General features: G+C 45.5%; 5 protein-coding genes across 6 annotated transcripts; 2 read left to right on the top strand and 3 right to left on the bottom strand.

Annotated features, from left to right (window-relative positions):
• Window positions 1-245: 245 nt before the first annotated feature.
• LOC108040998 (heat shock 70 kDa protein cognate 1) lies at window positions 246-3,812 on the bottom strand. Of its 2 annotated transcripts, none has more exons than XM_017118750.2 (3): window positions 3,696-3,812; window positions 3,331-3,546; window positions 246-2,111 (listed from the first exon to the last, which is right to left on the bottom strand). In XM_017118750.2, exons 2-3 carry the CDS (start codon window positions 3,533-3,535, stop codon window positions 385-387), a joined length of 1,932 nt encoding a protein of 643 aa, XP_016974239.1. In that variant the 5' UTR covers window positions 3,536-3,546; window positions 3,696-3,812; the 3' UTR covers window positions 246-384. The 2 variants fall into 2 exon arrangements, with proteins under 2 accessions (XP_016974239.1, XP_016974248.1); XM_017118759.2 differs by having other exon boundaries at window positions 3,331-3,540.
• Window positions 3,813-4,850: 1,038 nt separating this feature from the next.
• LOC108041032 lies at window positions 4,851-5,480 on the top strand. The gene has a single exon (XM_017118805.2). It carries the CDS (start codon window positions 4,872-4,874, stop codon window positions 5,145-5,147), a length of 276 nt encoding a protein of 91 aa, XP_016974294.1. The 5' UTR covers window positions 4,851-4,871; the 3' UTR covers window positions 5,148-5,480.
• A 426-nt stretch (window positions 5,481-5,906) lies between these two features.
• LOC108040991 (putative uncharacterized protein DDB_G0271606) lies at window positions 5,907-13,366 on the bottom strand. The gene is made up of 6 exons (XM_017118740.2): window positions 13,158-13,366; window positions 12,965-13,071; window positions 9,669-9,724; window positions 7,246-9,606; window positions 7,028-7,186; window positions 5,907-6,862 (listed from the first exon to the last, which is right to left on the bottom strand). Exons 1-6 carry the CDS (start codon window positions 13,202-13,204, stop codon window positions 6,632-6,634), a joined length of 2,961 nt encoding a protein of 986 aa, XP_016974229.1. The 5' UTR covers window positions 13,205-13,366; the 3' UTR covers window positions 5,907-6,631.
• LOC108041013 (nuclear RNA export factor 1) lies at window positions 9,767-12,931 on the bottom strand. Its single transcript, XM_017118771.2, has one exon. It carries the CDS (start codon window positions 11,699-11,701, stop codon window positions 9,860-9,862), a length of 1,842 nt encoding a protein of 613 aa, XP_016974260.1. The 5' UTR covers window positions 11,702-12,931; the 3' UTR covers window positions 9,767-9,859.
• Window positions 13,367-13,702: 336 nt separating the features above from the next.
• On the top strand, window positions 13,703-15,783 carry LOC108040958 (zinc finger protein 436; the record flags this gene model as incomplete). Its single annotated transcript, XM_017118680.1, has 2 exons — window positions 13,703-14,291; window positions 14,350-15,783. Coding segments are annotated over 2 exons (1,824 nt in total), but the record flags the coding sequence as incomplete, so codon positions are not given.
• Window positions 15,784-15,818: the final 35 nt, after the last annotated feature.

Below are 15,818 nucleotides of genomic sequence, written 5' to 3'. Positions count from 1 at the left end.
GATCTAGAAACATTTAAAACAAAATCGAAATGGGAAACTTTTATATATCTTCAACATTCGAAAATATCATTGGGAATTTAAGTCTTTGAAAAAATTGTATGATGCTTAAGTAGGGACAGGAAATTAATTTAATATAACTCAAAAACTCTTTACTGATGGCTTATGTCTTAGGTGATTGAACAGCCAGTCCTGTTTTATTTAGATATACAAACTAAAATAATTATTAATTAATTACTCAAACAAAATTTGGGACAAGTAAATTTTAATTGAGATTTTGGGGATACAAAATTGCTAAGATTTGGCTAAGAATTATCGAATTTCTAGGGATAACAACCAAATTTGAAACCACTTGGGGTGGAACCGAAAAACAAGTACTCCATTCCATTAATCAACCTCCTCGATGGTGGGGCCAGAGCCGCCAGTGGCACCCGAACTGGGGCCTCCTGTTGGGGGCGGTGGTGGTGGTGCCATTCCTGCGCCCTGGTACAGCCTCGTGATGATCGGGCTGCAGATCCTCTCCAGCTCCTGCTGCTTGTGCTCGAACTCCTGCCGCTCGGCGAGTTGATTGGCATCCAACCAGGCAATGGTCTCACTGGATCGCTGCTGGATGGTCTCCCGATCCGCGGGACTAAAGCGGCTACTCATTTGCTCGTCATCCAGGGTGGAGCGCAGCTGGAAACAGTAGGACTCCAGCTGGTTCTTGGCATTGATCCGGTCGCGTTGCTGCTCATCCGCCTGGCGGTATGACTCGGCGTCGTTGACCATCCGCTCGATGTCCTCCTTGGAGAGACGTCCCTTGTCGTTGGTGATGGTGATGCGGTTCTCCTTGCCCGTTGACTTTTCCAGCGCCGTCACATTGAGTATGCCATTGGCGTCGATGTCAAAGGTCACCTCCACCTGGGGCACTCCCCGCGGAGCCGGAGGAATCGCCGACAGTTCGAATTTTCCCAGGCTGTTGTTATCCCGAGTCATCGCTCGCTCACCTTCGAACACCTGGATGAGCACGCCCGGCTGGTTGTCCGCGTACGTGGTGAAGATCTGCGTCTGCCTGGTGGGTATGGTGGTGTTCCTCTTGATCAGCGTGGTCATCACCCCGCCAGCGGTCTCAATGCCCAGGGAGAGGGGGGTGACGTCCAGCAGAAGCAGATCCTGCACCGCTTCCGACTTGTCGCCATGAAGGATGGCCGCCTGCACTGCGGCTCCGTAGGCCACCGCCTCATCGGGATTGATGGACTTGTTCAGCTCCTTGCCGTTGAAGAAGTCCTGCAGTAAACGCTGCACCTTGGGTATCCTGGTTGAGCCGCCCACCAGAACGATGTCGTGGATCTGGCCCTTATCCATCTTGGCATCGCGCAGCGCCTTGGCCACCGGCTCCATGGTGCCCCGAAACAGATCCCCGTTCAACTCCTCGAAACGGGCGCGTGTCACCGAGGTGTAGAAGTCAACGCCCTCGAAGAGCGAGTCGATCTCGATGCTGGCCTGTGTGGAAGAGGAGAGGGTCCGCTTGGCCCGTTCACAGGCGGTTCGCAGACGTCTCAGTGCCCGCTTATTTTGGCCCAGATCACGCTTGTGCTTGCGCTGGAACTCCTGCACGAAGTGGTTCACCAGTCGGTTGTCAAAGTCCTCGCCACCAAGATGAGTGTCCCCAGCGGTGGCCTTCACCTCAAAGATGCCATCCTCAATGGTCAGCACGGATACGTCGAAAGTGCCACCGCCGAGATCGAAGATCAGGACATTCCGCTCACTGGTGCCCTGTTTATCCAATCCGTAGGCAATGGCCGCCGCCGTGGGTTCGTTGATGATGCGAAGGACATTCAAGCCGGCAATGGCGCCCGCATCCTTGGTGGCCTGTCGCTGGGAGTCGTTGAAATAGGCCGGAACCGTGACAACCGCGTCTGTGACAGAGCCACCCAAATAGGCCTCTGCCGTCTCCCGCATTTTGGTCAACACCATCGAGGACACTTCCTCCGGATAGAAGCTCTTGCGCTCACCCTTGTACTCCACCTGGATCCGGGGCTTCCCGTTCTCGGCGACCACCTCGAAGGGCCAGTGCTTCATGTCCGACTGGACGGTGGCGTCGTCGAAACGGCGGCCAATCAGCCGCTTGGCATCTGCAAGTCAGAATCAGTCGGTCAGAATCCAATGAAACAACATCAGCGCACTTGGACAACAGATTCGCTTTATTAGCTAACATTTAGGGCTGGTATAGGGTATGTGGGTGGTGTCGAGTCTGGTATTTGGATTTGTATTGCAATGTGTCTGGGCAGGTCTAGGCTTTCTAGACGGATTTCTATGCGGACCCTGAGACTGAAATGAAAGTACAAAAAGAGAAAGAAGACTCGCATTAGATCTGCTCAGCAAATCTCACGGATTGGATGGAATGTATTTAAAACGAAGGGACTAGAGACAAACGCTGAATAGTAGTTTTCGGTTTGGTAAATGTGAAACTGGTAAATTGTAAAAAAATATCTTTGAAATGTTAAAGTCCATGAACACTGCCATGAATAATAGGTAGTGTAAACGTTAAATTAAAATACTACAACTAAATCTAAATAGGCTTTTATAAAAATTAACTTTCAGACTCGAAACTCCCTAACTTAAAGCTCTCGAGATTCCAATATTCCATTTCTTTATACTCTTCCGATCAACTCTAATAAAAATTTCAATTCTTTTGCAACAAATATATCGTTATCTCGTTTAACTTATTTTTGCTATCCCTAATTTGTTATATCATTCCATTCTAGCTCCGATATTTAGAAAACCTACTCGACAAAAATCTGAGAAATTCCACAGCCAACATGAACAATATTTATGCGAAAGCAAACGCTTCTGACAATCCATAACAACTTGCACTGAGGCTTATTTTCGTTTATTTGGCCGACACAAATGATGCCAATAAACATGGCAGTTTTTGTTGGCACGGACCGAACTTGGATGCCATTGGGACTCGGAGACGGCGACTGAGGAGCCGCATCATCGTCCGCACCCCGGGAGACGGGAAAAAAGGCCAAAGAACTGACACAACAAGTGGAGGTGTCACTTGACCAAATGGGTGGGGAAATATTCAGGAGGAGTGGATGGAGGCTGCAGTGGGAGGGATGGCGATGACTCTCTCGCATTGGGAGGAAAATGCAGTCACATTGCACACATTTTGGCGCCAGCGAGTGAGAATTTTCTTAAAATAAACCAAAAGCGAGATAATAAACAAAATGTGCGCATAGTTCATTCATGAAAACGTTGCCAGTAATTAGACCAGATTTTTTTGCGAACCCCAGGCAAAGATCGAGATAGCGAGATCTGTGGCAAGGACAGGAGACTCAGAAGACTCACCGAAGATCGTGTTGTTGGGATTCATGGCCACCTGGTTCTTGGCCGCATCGCCGATCAGACGCTCCGACTCCGTGAACGCCACATAGCTGGGCGTGGTGCGGTTGCCCTGGTCGTTGGCGATGATCTCCACCTTGCCATGCTGAAAGACGCCGACACACGAGTACGTGGTACCAAGATCAATGCCAACCGCTGGTAATTTGGGCATCTCGGCTGCGGCTTTAATTAGACGACACCACCACCACGTCAAAGTCCCACAGTCAGAGAGATCGAGAACGAGGCGAGACGAATGGGAATCGAAAATGAAATTAAAATCACAGTCTCCCCATTTTTGTTGATTACACAACGGAGTGGATGCGGATCCTCACCCAAATACCCCAGGCAGTCAGCGCTAGTCCTTTAGAACGCGAAACGATATAGATACAGGGAGATGATCAGGAACAGCAGTACGAAGGTCAGGACTCGGAAGAATTCGAGCGCCTTCTCTTTTTGCAGCTCCACAGCGTCTTCCGTTTGTCCTCACGTTGCCACGATGAAAACCAATCTGATCCTGCTCTCGACCTCGGTTTCTCTGGGTTCTTTCTTGGTCTGTCTCGGACCAACTATATCGATCGCTAATAGAGATTGCAAGATGATGCACGCGCCACGAATGCCACCAGAGAACTGGCAGACCGAATGTTGCGACAACCGATCCCTTGCCAAAATCGTTCGATCATCGACGATGCTCTGGCAACATAACATCGGTGCTCATTGGATATACTATATGGGATTCTGGGATTGATTAAGATTCCTCACCTGGCAGTTTGTTGTTCTACATCAAGTAACAATTACAGAATCTGATCTTTGCTGGTGAGAGTTGTCACTTCGTGCCAAAGAACTACGTCACCTAAAAACAAAAATAAAATGATTTATTATAAAAATTAATCTCTTAAGCCTGGTACTCTTGACCAAAGAAAATGTCTAAGCAGAAAAACAAAAATAGTCTAAATAAAAATAAAGATTAAACGTTTTGTTTTTGGCTTTAAAAGTAATTTTTTTGTTTGCTTAAAATATTAGTCAATAGATACCCTGCAATTTATTTATTGTTGTGTGCTACAATATTTATTTGTTAAAATTTAAGGAACAAATTGATTAAGTTTTTTTTACAATTAAAGCACTGAAATGTAACAGTCCCTAGTATAGTATGAGTCACTAAACACATTTAACTCAACAAGAATTGAAAAACTATTTTTTAAATCGCAACTTATTTGAAAGCCACAAATAATGCTTTAAAACATATGTTAAAAGACAAACTTAGAAAGTAAATATGCCAGTCAAAGTCAAGGGTGGGTAGTCAAAAAATTACTTACATCGATCTGAGAACAAATTGTTGTTTATTGTATTTATCTAAACATTAGTTACACAAACTACATTGGGTTGGCCTTGTGAACATATGTTTTTTACTTTTATTTCTTGGCATGCCCCAGGAATGATATAAATGTCCCAACAGAATCAGTTTTAATCATTAACTGTTTTGAAGTTGACCCACAAAGACAATAGCAGCAATGAAATACTTTGTGATCTGTGCCTTAGCTGCTCTCGTCCTCCTCCAGGCTTCATCGGCATTTAAGTTTAATCGCGTTATCTATGTCGTGCCAGCACCCGCTACCACTGCCGCCACCACGGTTGCGCCATCAAGTAGCCCCACAACCGCCGCCACCACTACAGCAGCTCCTGCCGTCGTTCAGGTAGTCTACTGCTCCTGGAAGAACAACTGGTGTCGCACCAACTCGAATACCGTAAGGAATTGCAAGTGGGGCCTCTGCAAGTTCAACGGATAAAAGACAATAAAAAAACGTTACCCATTTTTTAGCACAAATCTCTTGGTTTTTATTTGAAAGTCTGGCTTGGTCAAAAAAGAGACTTACTGGAACGGTTTCATTCTTAACTTGATACTGGGAAAACCACACGGATCTGACCCGCTGCTTTATAAGGCTCTTACGAAAGCGTTAGCAAAAATAATAGTCCATACTAATCTTAGTGGCTAACTAAATTCGATTCATGCAAATCATCACCTAATCGGGTTAAAGCTTAATGGGTTAGCGCTAGGATACAAAGTAGAGGCTTGGTTTGGATTAGTTGTATGAATATTAGTCAGTTGATGAGGGTGAAACAATACTTGACCCTTCGAGAGGACCTTTACAGATTAAACTAATACTACACTAGGGTTAAACAATGCGGACTAAACTTAACTTAGGATATGCATATGTGAAGCTTCAATTGATTGAAGATTTTAGGTTTATACTTTTCGCACAATGCGGCATAGTTTTATTAAGAAATTGTTCGTTGGTAACTAACAAAAGATTAGTTTAACTTTTCAATTTGGCAACACAAAAGTAACTAAAAACAGAATGTTCACGGATGATTTACAAGAATTTATATATTAGGTATATAGCACATAAGTAGAGCCAAAGTAGATATATTTCTTTAGGATACAAAGGGAATAGTCATATACTCTGCACCTCATGAAATTACGAGTATAATAATTTTCGATTTGGAGCTAGTAAAAACAAAATATAAACAGGTCATAAACCTTCTGGTCTAAGTATCTGATGAGACAATGTATATTGCTATCGTTTATTTTTGTTGTAATTGTATATATATGCGATAATATTAGATAATATTGTAAGTTCGATTTTTAACACGTTTCTCAATACTCTTATCAGTTACAATCAATTTTAGTTTTGTTTCTTTAGTTCCTTTTAATTTTTTTTTGTGGTTTCGTGGCCACTGAGCAGATCTTATTGTATGTTTTTGTTAATTATTAATATTTATTCGATTTGCTTGCTTGATTTGCCGCAGCACTCAATGCATCCACAAAAAATAACGTTCGTAGAATTTTTGCATTGATTTTACAAAAATATACAGCTATTATCATTTCTCGCTTATATCTTTCTTTCTCTTCCCTTCAATCGTTCGTTTTATTATGATTCGTAAGGCAAAGTTCGTGTTTATGTATTTGTTCTATATATATAAATGTAAGGAGTTTCTAAGAGTGTCTAATTGCTTTACAAGTCGCCCAGTTCTCGGTTTTTGTATCGTTCAACTAAATGCATAATTTTTTTGTAAATTTAATTCATAAACGTAATGCTAGTGTACCTAAGTCACTAGGCACGTGGAGCTTGTATGCGGGGATGATAAACACAATAAAGAGAGCTAAACACAAAGTACAAAAAGTGACAGACTGGTTTACGGGTAACATGGAAATTCGGTTGAGGCGGGGGGTGTGACATATGCAACTGGCGGCAGAGAAAGTAATCAGCTCTCAGCGCCTAACAATGCTAGAGGGCCTAGGGAGGCCGCTGCGCTTCATTTGCGAAGGTGGTCGCAAACCCGAGGGCTTGGGAATGCCAGTGGATCCCGTGGTCACCTGGGTCAGCTTGGAGGTCAGCGCCTGCATGTCGAAGGTCTGCTGAGGAACATTTCCGCCGTTTACCGGCCTACCGGAGTCCTTGTGGCCATATAGACTACCACGCGAGGATGCTGAGGAGAGGCTCTGGAATGGACAACGACGAGGTTAACAGGATTTTAAGCTGTGTAATTATTAACAACAAAGATAATACAATTTTAATTTCATTAATGACCCCCAAATTTACAAAAAAAAAGTCTTCCTTAATATTGATTCCAATAAACAAAAATAAATAAAGTTATCTTGACCAACCTCTGGGGTTTCCGCCTCTGTTGCCGTTTTAACACTCAGGCTGTAATACCCAGATGAAGGACGGGCAAGTCCATTTGATCCTACTCGTTTCCCACCAGATAGACCAGGACCCCGCAGTCCGCTGACCAATTTGGGCACTTTAAATACAGTAGAATCATCCTAAGAAAGTAAAAATTGATGTGTTAAAGAGGCTTTTAAAGAATATATCATGTACTGACCTCCTGGGCCTGCGTTGGTCCCCGCAATCCGCCCATCAGCTTGCTGGGCTGCGCGCCTGGTCGACGCAGTCCACCACCCAAGCTGGGTCTGGGGAGTGCTCCAGCACCAATGCCGCTCATCGTGGAGGACAAATTGTGGAACGATTTAGACTTGATGCCCATAGGGCTCTTCAGCTCGCCGCTACCCGTGGCCGGCACTGTGACAGTGGTTGGCACCGATGCGGCTGGAGTGGCATTCAGTCCGGCTCCGGCTGATGTGGCCTTGCTCACCGTCGTAAACTTTTGCAGACCACTGATGTAGCGAGGACGGGAGAGAGAGCGAGGCTGGGGAAGAGTGGAAACGGGCGCTGGTTCCGCTGGTGGAGGTGCTTCCTGCTGAAGCGGTCGTCGCTGAAGCAGGCTCTTATCCTTGGGTTTCTTATACGTCAAATAGTTACTTGCACTACTCTCTGCCTTGTTGTTAAATACAGAATTTTGGTCCCGACGAGACAGGCGACCTGGTGGGGAACCCTGCCGTTGCGGCTGCTCCTCCTCGGGATAAACCGCGTCCTCCAACTGTTGTAGCTCTTCCTCCAACTGCTGTGGCTCATCGTCTATACAAGGCACAATAATCTCTTGCTGCAGGCGCATCTCTTTCGAAATCTTAATGGTCTTGAAGCGATCTCGATCTCGCTCCCTTCTCTCCGGCAGCTTATAGCTAGACGGGTCAGTCTCTGCGGCCACCTGAGACCTAGTAGGATCCTCCGCTGGTTCGGGATCCGGTTCGGGTACCGATTGTTCCACCTGGGGCACGTCTCTTCGCTGAACAATGAATGAGGCCGAGTTGCCGCTGGCTGAGCTTACATTGCTGCCGTGCATAGCGCTCAGGTTGACATCGTCGTAGAGACGACTCCGACGACTGAGCAGCCGTTCACCACCACCGCCGCTACTGTTGCTGCTGGAGTGGCTCTGGTTAAGGACAGGGGTATCCACCTTTTCGGTTGCAGGCTGTTGAGAATGCTGCTCCTCTTCCCGTTCCTCTGGCTCAGGCTCATCTCTGTGGAAGCGCCTTTTGATGGTTTCCAGCGACTTTTGCATCTTCAACTGTTCCTTGTTCAGCGTATTGACCTTGCCCAACTCGGCAAGCATATGCTCAAATTGCTCCTCGTCGCCCTGCTGAGCCAACAACTCCACCTCCGCCTCGGCCAAGTCCATGACGCACTGCATCTGCTTGTGCTGTTCGGACATTTGTAGGCTGTAGGTGCCATCCAGCGGCTGTTCGATCTGCTCTAACAGTTCCATGGTGTCCAGCACAAACTTCTCCCCATTGAATGGAGCTGCTTTTGCTGCGGGCTCGAAGGTGTTATTGAGTCGTCCCGGTGCTACTCCAGTTGGTTTTTGCGGCGTGGCGCCAACAATAGGGGACAGGTTCATATCCCCACGTCCCTTGAGGGTGGGCGTGTATCCCTGCTTGTTATTATTATTATTATTATTGTTGTGATAGCAGTGGGAGCGCATATTTGTAGTCAGTGGCGTGGAGGATTCCATGGTGAGCAAGGCCAGCTTTCTATCAATATTCTCAGGGGTTTCGCAGCGGCCCTCTGGAGTGTTGCAGCCGGTGTCGGTAAATGTGGTGTTCATCTGACGGCCTGTCAATAACTGGGTCTCATCCGCTGGAGCTACACCCGCATTGGGCCTCTTGAAGGTCGTGTTTCCATCCACAGGCAGGGGCTCGGACTCTGACTGCAGAACTGAGGCTGTAAGGCTATCCACCAAGTTAAAGGTAGTGTCGCCAATCATCTCCTCCCCCAGTATCATGGTACGCTGCAGGGCAGGGCAAACTACGGGCATAACTGCGTGCATTGTTCGATCAGCGGTCAAGGGAATGGACATACTGTCTGTGCTGTTGTCCATAGTGCTGCAGCCGGAGGCGGTTTTGCTCAGCGTCAACGATATCTCGTCAATCTGCCCGATGTGCGAGTCCTTGATTAGTGTGCCATCATCCTCGCACATGGTCAACGACTCCAGCGCCTTGCGATCCCGGATCATGTCGCTAAGCGTATAGCCACCCAATCCGCCGCCAATTCCCATGTTGTCTGTTGTTTGGTTAGTCAGCGTGGTGGTCAGACTGGGATCCTGCTCCATGCCAATTGTGGATTGGAGGAAGTTCAAGTTTGTGAAGTCCGCCGAGGTTATTAACGAGTTGTTCATCCGTTCCGTGTTCATGGAGGAGCATATGGAAGACGGAGGCGAGGTGTCCTGCAGGAAGGAATTGTGCATTTTTGTGGTGACCAGACCGCCAATTTCCAGCTGGAGCATAGCCGGTGTCCCCGATACCGCTCCGGTGCCGACTCCGCTGGCATTTCCTGCACCATTTTGACTCTGTAAAAATATAAATGCCGATTATAATGATAAATTATTGCAAAATGCTCATTTACACTTACAAAATCGAGATTCCGACGCTTGGGGCGGGTAAAGGTCTTCGAGTTGTTTTTGAAGGCTTTCGTAAAAAATAAAGTTTTATAGAAATTAGATTGTGGAGTTTCACACTCAATAAACTTATCAATCTACGATGCTTAACCTATTTGTGTATTTATTGTTAATGCTAATTGTTTTTTTTTTTAATTTTAAATGTTTATAAATCATCGTCTCCAAAAAGGACATCCTCATCAATGACCAAATCAAAAGTATCCTCATCGGATATCAAAGTATTCTCGATCTCCTGATCCAATAAATCGACTGCAGTGGTAACTAATGGTCCTACCGCAACCAGCGGTGGCATGTCATAAAATTTTTCATCGGGACGAAGGTCCATCTTGGCGACCGACAAGCTAATATTCTGAACAGCCTGGTTTAGAGGTTCTAACTCTACTGAAGGTGGGGCTTTCCTTCGAGGCTTTGGTTTGTTGACCAATTCCTTAAATACTTCGGCTGTAGGGTGAATGGTTTTGTCTACCGACTTATCGGTATTCGGTTGAAATTTGATATGTTCTTTTTCACCAGACTTAATCGAAGTTATGCACAGCATGTCATTGGTTATTAGCCAGCCTGGGCTATTGAGCAGACGCAGCACAAATGTGCGCTGAAACTGTCTAGGTTCCCAGCCGTCAGAGGTGTTCTCTTTTAAGTATCCCGTCAGCGTAAAGATGCGCAAATTCGTGTTAAAAACGTGGATGTCCAGTCCGGCGCTCTGGTGGTCTGTTTGCATTTGGGGCAAGCGACTAAGAGCGAGAAGCAGTGCTGCCCTGCCAACCTGTAGTTTAGCATTGTAAGCAAAGGAGGATTGGTGGCGCTTTTGGTTTCTATTGTACAGTTTGTAGGCGTACACATAGTCCAGTTGAACGGGCACGCTAAGTGAGAACATGGCCTGGTCATTATAGTAGTTCTCAAGTTGCGAACGTTTTTCGGGTTCGTCGAAACAATTGTAAAACGAACCAATGAAGCGATTGCAGAACTGCGTGCCCTTAGTTCCACCATCCTGAAGTCGTTGGAACATAGGAAGATTTTTTACAACCTCTAACTTGACATCACAGTGCGCACAGCCGTGGACGGTCTGAAGTTGTGGCAACACTTTTCGAATGTCGCTCAACTTAAGCTTGTCCACGCCGTTTCCTGCAACGTACAAAGTCGTGATTTTTAACTTTTCCAGGTATTTCAGTTCGCCCAAGTCCTTGATTCTATTTGCGCTTATATCCAAGCGCTCCAGGCTGACAAATTTGTCACAAATTCCGTCAAAGGCCTTCAGCGAGCACAAATAGTTGTTGGCCAGAACGATACCTGCCATTTGTGGAAAGACGTGGCTCGAAAGAACAAGTACGCTCTCCAGCATATTGACCACATGCAGTGGGCAGAAATGCTTTCCCAGTTCCGGGCTGGCGTGGAATCGGGAAAGATCCAGGGTACGGATAGCCGGCTCATAACGGGCGTTCAAAGCCGCCCTCACGGCAGTCGAAAACCTCTCGGATATCTCCGCGTTCATGACGGACATGGGCAGACCTGTTGTGACGGAAACCTCGATCTTTTGGCACGTGTAAAGGACGGCCACCTCCTGCTGCAGGCGTTTTAGTCGATTGGCGCTGAGTAGGTTGTCCACCAGGAACTGACCACGTGCCATGTTGTCCTCCGGTCCACTGCGCTTGAAATTGAACATCTCCACCCTTATGGGCATCAGCACCCACTTAAGAGCCAGGAAAATGGAAGAGTTGGACACGCCGGCGCAGTTGGCGATGTTCACCGTGGACCAGCCGGTGACGGTGGCCAGGCGGTGCTCCTCCTCATTGGAAGAGATTGTGTCCAGCACCGAGCCCATTTGCTGCTCATTTCCGAGCAGTTTTTCTACATACTGGCGAAATCGACTTTTGTCATTTAGGTTCTTTCGCAGATCGGTCAGTTGCGTTGTGGTATTCGGATGCGCCTTGAAGGTCACGCTTAGGCGGTTGCCCGTTGCACAGGGTTTGGAACTGCCCAGGATACGCATTGTGGCAGATTCACAGATTTATCAAAATCTTTCGCAAATATAAACTTCGCAGTAAAAAATGTTCAAGCACAATGTCAAAGAATTTACCGTTTTCCGGTGTTGGTTAGGCGCTGCAGGACGCTTTGACAAGTGGAGTTTTACAGCACTGACGCTGCTAACTAAAAGCATTTGGTATGTTTAGCAGTAAACATTGGATCAGTGATTTTCCCTTTATAATCACGTTTTTTTTTAAAGACTGATTTTCTATCAGACATCGTTTACGGCTTACGCACCAATCAATTAAATATTAAACGTTTACAGGAATGTTACGTGGATTGTGCGGAGTGGTCCGGTAGTTAAGTTTAATTATATGACTCTGCTATCCATTTAAAAAAACAGATGTGTCCGATCTAGCAAGGCTTGCATTATTCCCAGATACTTTTTTTTGTGCCTTTTACTCTTAAATGGTTTTGGTCTTTAGCCTTTGGTTAAAAAAGAAGGAATATACGCATCAGCGTTAATGCAATATAAAAAAAATAAATAATAAATATTACCGCAAAATGTAACTTCGAAGATCAACAGGCATGTTTACTAATTAGTAATTACTATATCATGAGCGTATAGGTAACAGACAACAAAAGGCTGGTATCTTTTTATCATTTAAGGCATTGACCAAAATACTATTCCATACGATTTTAAAATGGTGTTTTACAACGCTCATACGATGAATGTGTCAGAAGTCTTGTTTTAGTTACAGTTGAAATGATAGTTCCACTTCGAAAAATCATTAAGAGCTCAGCATTCCGTACGCATTAAATCACGGAATCGATTTTTGATCCTCTTCTGTAATTCGATAATTGTGGTACTTAAAGTGTTTTGCGTATCGCTTGATTGACTTTCGCTGGCTGGGTAGGAAGTAAATTGGATTTATATAATGTTTGCATATTATGCGAGATTCTTGCCTTATTAGCATAGCCAGTTTTTTGCTAACCACGCACAGCTGTTTGAAATGAGAGCGTGTGTGTGTGCGTTTAAGGCTTGATTAATTACCGTAACAATAACATTGGCGCTGTTGCCAATTATGGCAAACGGCCACTTGAAAGACAACGGTAGGAAATACTGGGTAAGTAATACTGCCCACATGCGACCCGAACTTTGTCAACGTAGCCGCCAGTTTAACCCAAATTTGTTTTTTTTTTTTAGAAAGCGCAACTGCACATTGCTGCATGTGTGTAAGTGTGATGATGGGGGTGTGGGTGCATCGGTATGCGTGGAAAGGCTTACCCTCGTTGTTGTACTGCAAGTGCAATTGTTGCAACGGCGGCTGATTGTTCGTCTTCCACTGCTGCAAAATATTGGAGACATCGTCGTGCGTCTTATCCGCCAGAAATCTGCCGAGGAATACCAGGCAATATGATTATTTATAGCATCGCTGTTACAGCAACAACAAGAGGGACAACATCAGTGCACCACTTACATATATGAATCATCCTTTAGTGCCTCATCGATGTCCAGGATATCCATGTCCAGCGATGGGTGATTTGAAACTTTACGCTTAGCTTAAAACACTTTATGAAGACCTAAATCATTGCGAGAAACGACAACAAAAAGGTCTTCGCTCGCTTGTCTGTTTGACCACCAATACGAGATACTAATTTTGCTCAAAGCTGATAGAGATGAGCGATATCGGCGAGTCCGTGACGAATCACGTTTATTTTTAAGTTATGAGTCACTGTCGTGACTGTGAAATCAAAAAAATACATAAACAATTACAAATTGTGAATAGTGCAAACAAAATTAAATTAAATACGCCTTAAACTGATTTATAATGACATATAAACTGTTTAAATATGACTTTTAAATTTAATATTAGGTTTTACGCCTCCAGTATGAAACGGATCACGTTTTCTAACCCGCATTACTGTTCACAGTCACAGTTTGTTTCACGATGTGACTAGAGATGTCAAATGGAGCAACTTCAACTATCGGTTAGTAACCGCAAGTAGATGACAACCCTGTTGAAGTACGTTCACATTGACTATTTGGCAGGAAAGTGCCCAACATTTCTTGGACTTTTTGAAATTTCGGCCTTTTTTGGTTGGAAGATCATTGAGAAAAATGGAAGAATCAGCGGACGCCAGCATGGAGAAGAACTGTCGCGCCTGCGCCGGACACTCGAAGATACTGGTGGACCTTTTCTCAACGGATATTTCCGATCCTCCAACTTGGAACATGCTGAACTCCATTCTGTCTGAGAACTGCAGCGTGAAACGGGATGCACTGCCTCAGAAGATCTGTCCTTCCTGCCTGGTGGCTGCCCAAAATGCTTACCACTTTAAGCGCAAGTGCGAGCAGAGTTTCCAGTACTTTTCCCACATCCTCCTGCTGGAGAAATCCGCTTCGAAAGCGCGTGGCAGAAAAGGGGAGAAGGGTCCTTCTTTAGCCTTCGAGATGGTGGGCTGTGAGGATCCACTAAATACAAACGTTATGGCGGATTCAGGAAAGGAGGAGGATCGACTTGATGTGAAAACGGATTACGATATAGAGCCAAGGGGGAAGGAGTTACCAATTAAACTACTTAATAGTCCACACCCGCATAATATTTTTGAAAGTAGGTTTATCAAAAATGATTTCAATTATGAATTTAATGTTATGTTTTAAACATTCAGTAACAATGAGCGACAACATAAAAACAGAAGATATTTCCAGCGGGGTGACGTTCGAGGATGCCTCTAAGGAAGACGATGTTAGTGAAAATGAAAGCGAAGACGATTCAGATGAGTGGTCAGCTGGCTGGACGGAAGACCAAGATGAGCCTTGGTTACCCGGTGATTTGGAGATGAAATCGGTTGACAACAAGAATCATTCCCTGCTTTGCACCGAGTGTGGAATGACTTGCAAGACGCAGAAGTCATTAGCGAGCCACATTGCCAGACACAGACAACAGGAGGATCCACAAAAGCTGCATCTATGCGACTTCTGCGGCAGGGGATTCCGGACTAACGCCCAGTTGACAATCCATAGGCGGAGGCACACCGGGGAGCGTCCTTTTCAATGCCCCCTCTGCACGAAGGCGTATACCCACGGTCCTACACTTAAGACGCACATGCTTACCCACGACGAGGAGAAGGCTCACAAGTGTCCGCAGTGCGATAAGACTTTTTACACGAGCTCCAACCTGAAGGCTCATCAGCAGTGGCACACGGGTGAGCGACCATATAAGTGTCCCGTTTGTCCACAGGCCTTCACCAAGAACTCCGGCCTTAAGTTGCACAGTCGGCTGCACAAGGAGGAGCGTCCCTTCAAGTGCGAGCTCTGCGGGAAGGGATTTGTCCAGAACCAGCACTTAGTGACCCACCTGCGTGTCCACAACGAGGATCGCCAGTTCAAGTGTCCCGAGTGCGACAAGTCGTTCTTCGAGAAATCCAACATGAAGAAGCACCAGCGAACGCACACGGGAGTAAAGCCATTTAAATGCGAGGAGTGCGGCAGTGCCTTCTCGCACAACCATCACCTAAAGAGCCACCTACGCATCCATACCGGAGAAAAGCCCTTCAAGTGCGACCAGTGCGGTAAGGGTTTCTGTGCGAATCAGTCTTTGGCAAAGCATATCCTTTGGCATGCGGAAATCAAGGATCGGCCGTACAAATGCCCTAAGTGCCCAAAAGCCTTTGACACTCAGCAGAGTTTACGAGGCCATGCGAAAGCGCACAGGTTACCGAACGAGCCGCCAAAGCTTCACAAATGCCCGCACTGCGACGTCAAGTTTGCGCTGAAGAAGACCATGGACAAGCACATTAGCAGTCATAAGATTAGACCCCACCAATGTCCGCATTGTCCAGAAGGTTTCTTCTCCCAAAAGAGCTACAAGAAGCACGTGCGAGTGCACAACATAAAAATATGAAAGTTAATGTTCGTTTTTAAGGAAAAAATATGCTATATGCTACTACCATAAGTTCAAAGCAACTTCCATAAATGTAGAATTAACAAAAAATTGAAATGAATTGTTTTCATTGAAAACAAAAAACTATTATAGGGCTTACTTCAAGTTTTAATAAGTATTTGTTTTAAATACACCTAAGAATCTGTTTGAAGAAAATATTAAATATTATTAATTTTAATACGACTATTAAAAAGC

Source organism: Drosophila rhopaloa, unplaced genomic scaffold (genome assembly GCF_018152115.1).
Source record: "Drosophila rhopaloa isolate 14029-0021.01 unplaced genomic scaffold, ASM1815211v1 contig_47, whole genome shotgun sequence".
NCBI classification, from domain to species: Eukaryota; Metazoa; Arthropoda; class Insecta; order Diptera; family Drosophilidae; genus Drosophila; species Drosophila rhopaloa.
Note: the sequence above shows the minus strand (reverse complement) of the source record. Positions and strands in the feature narration are given on the sequence as shown.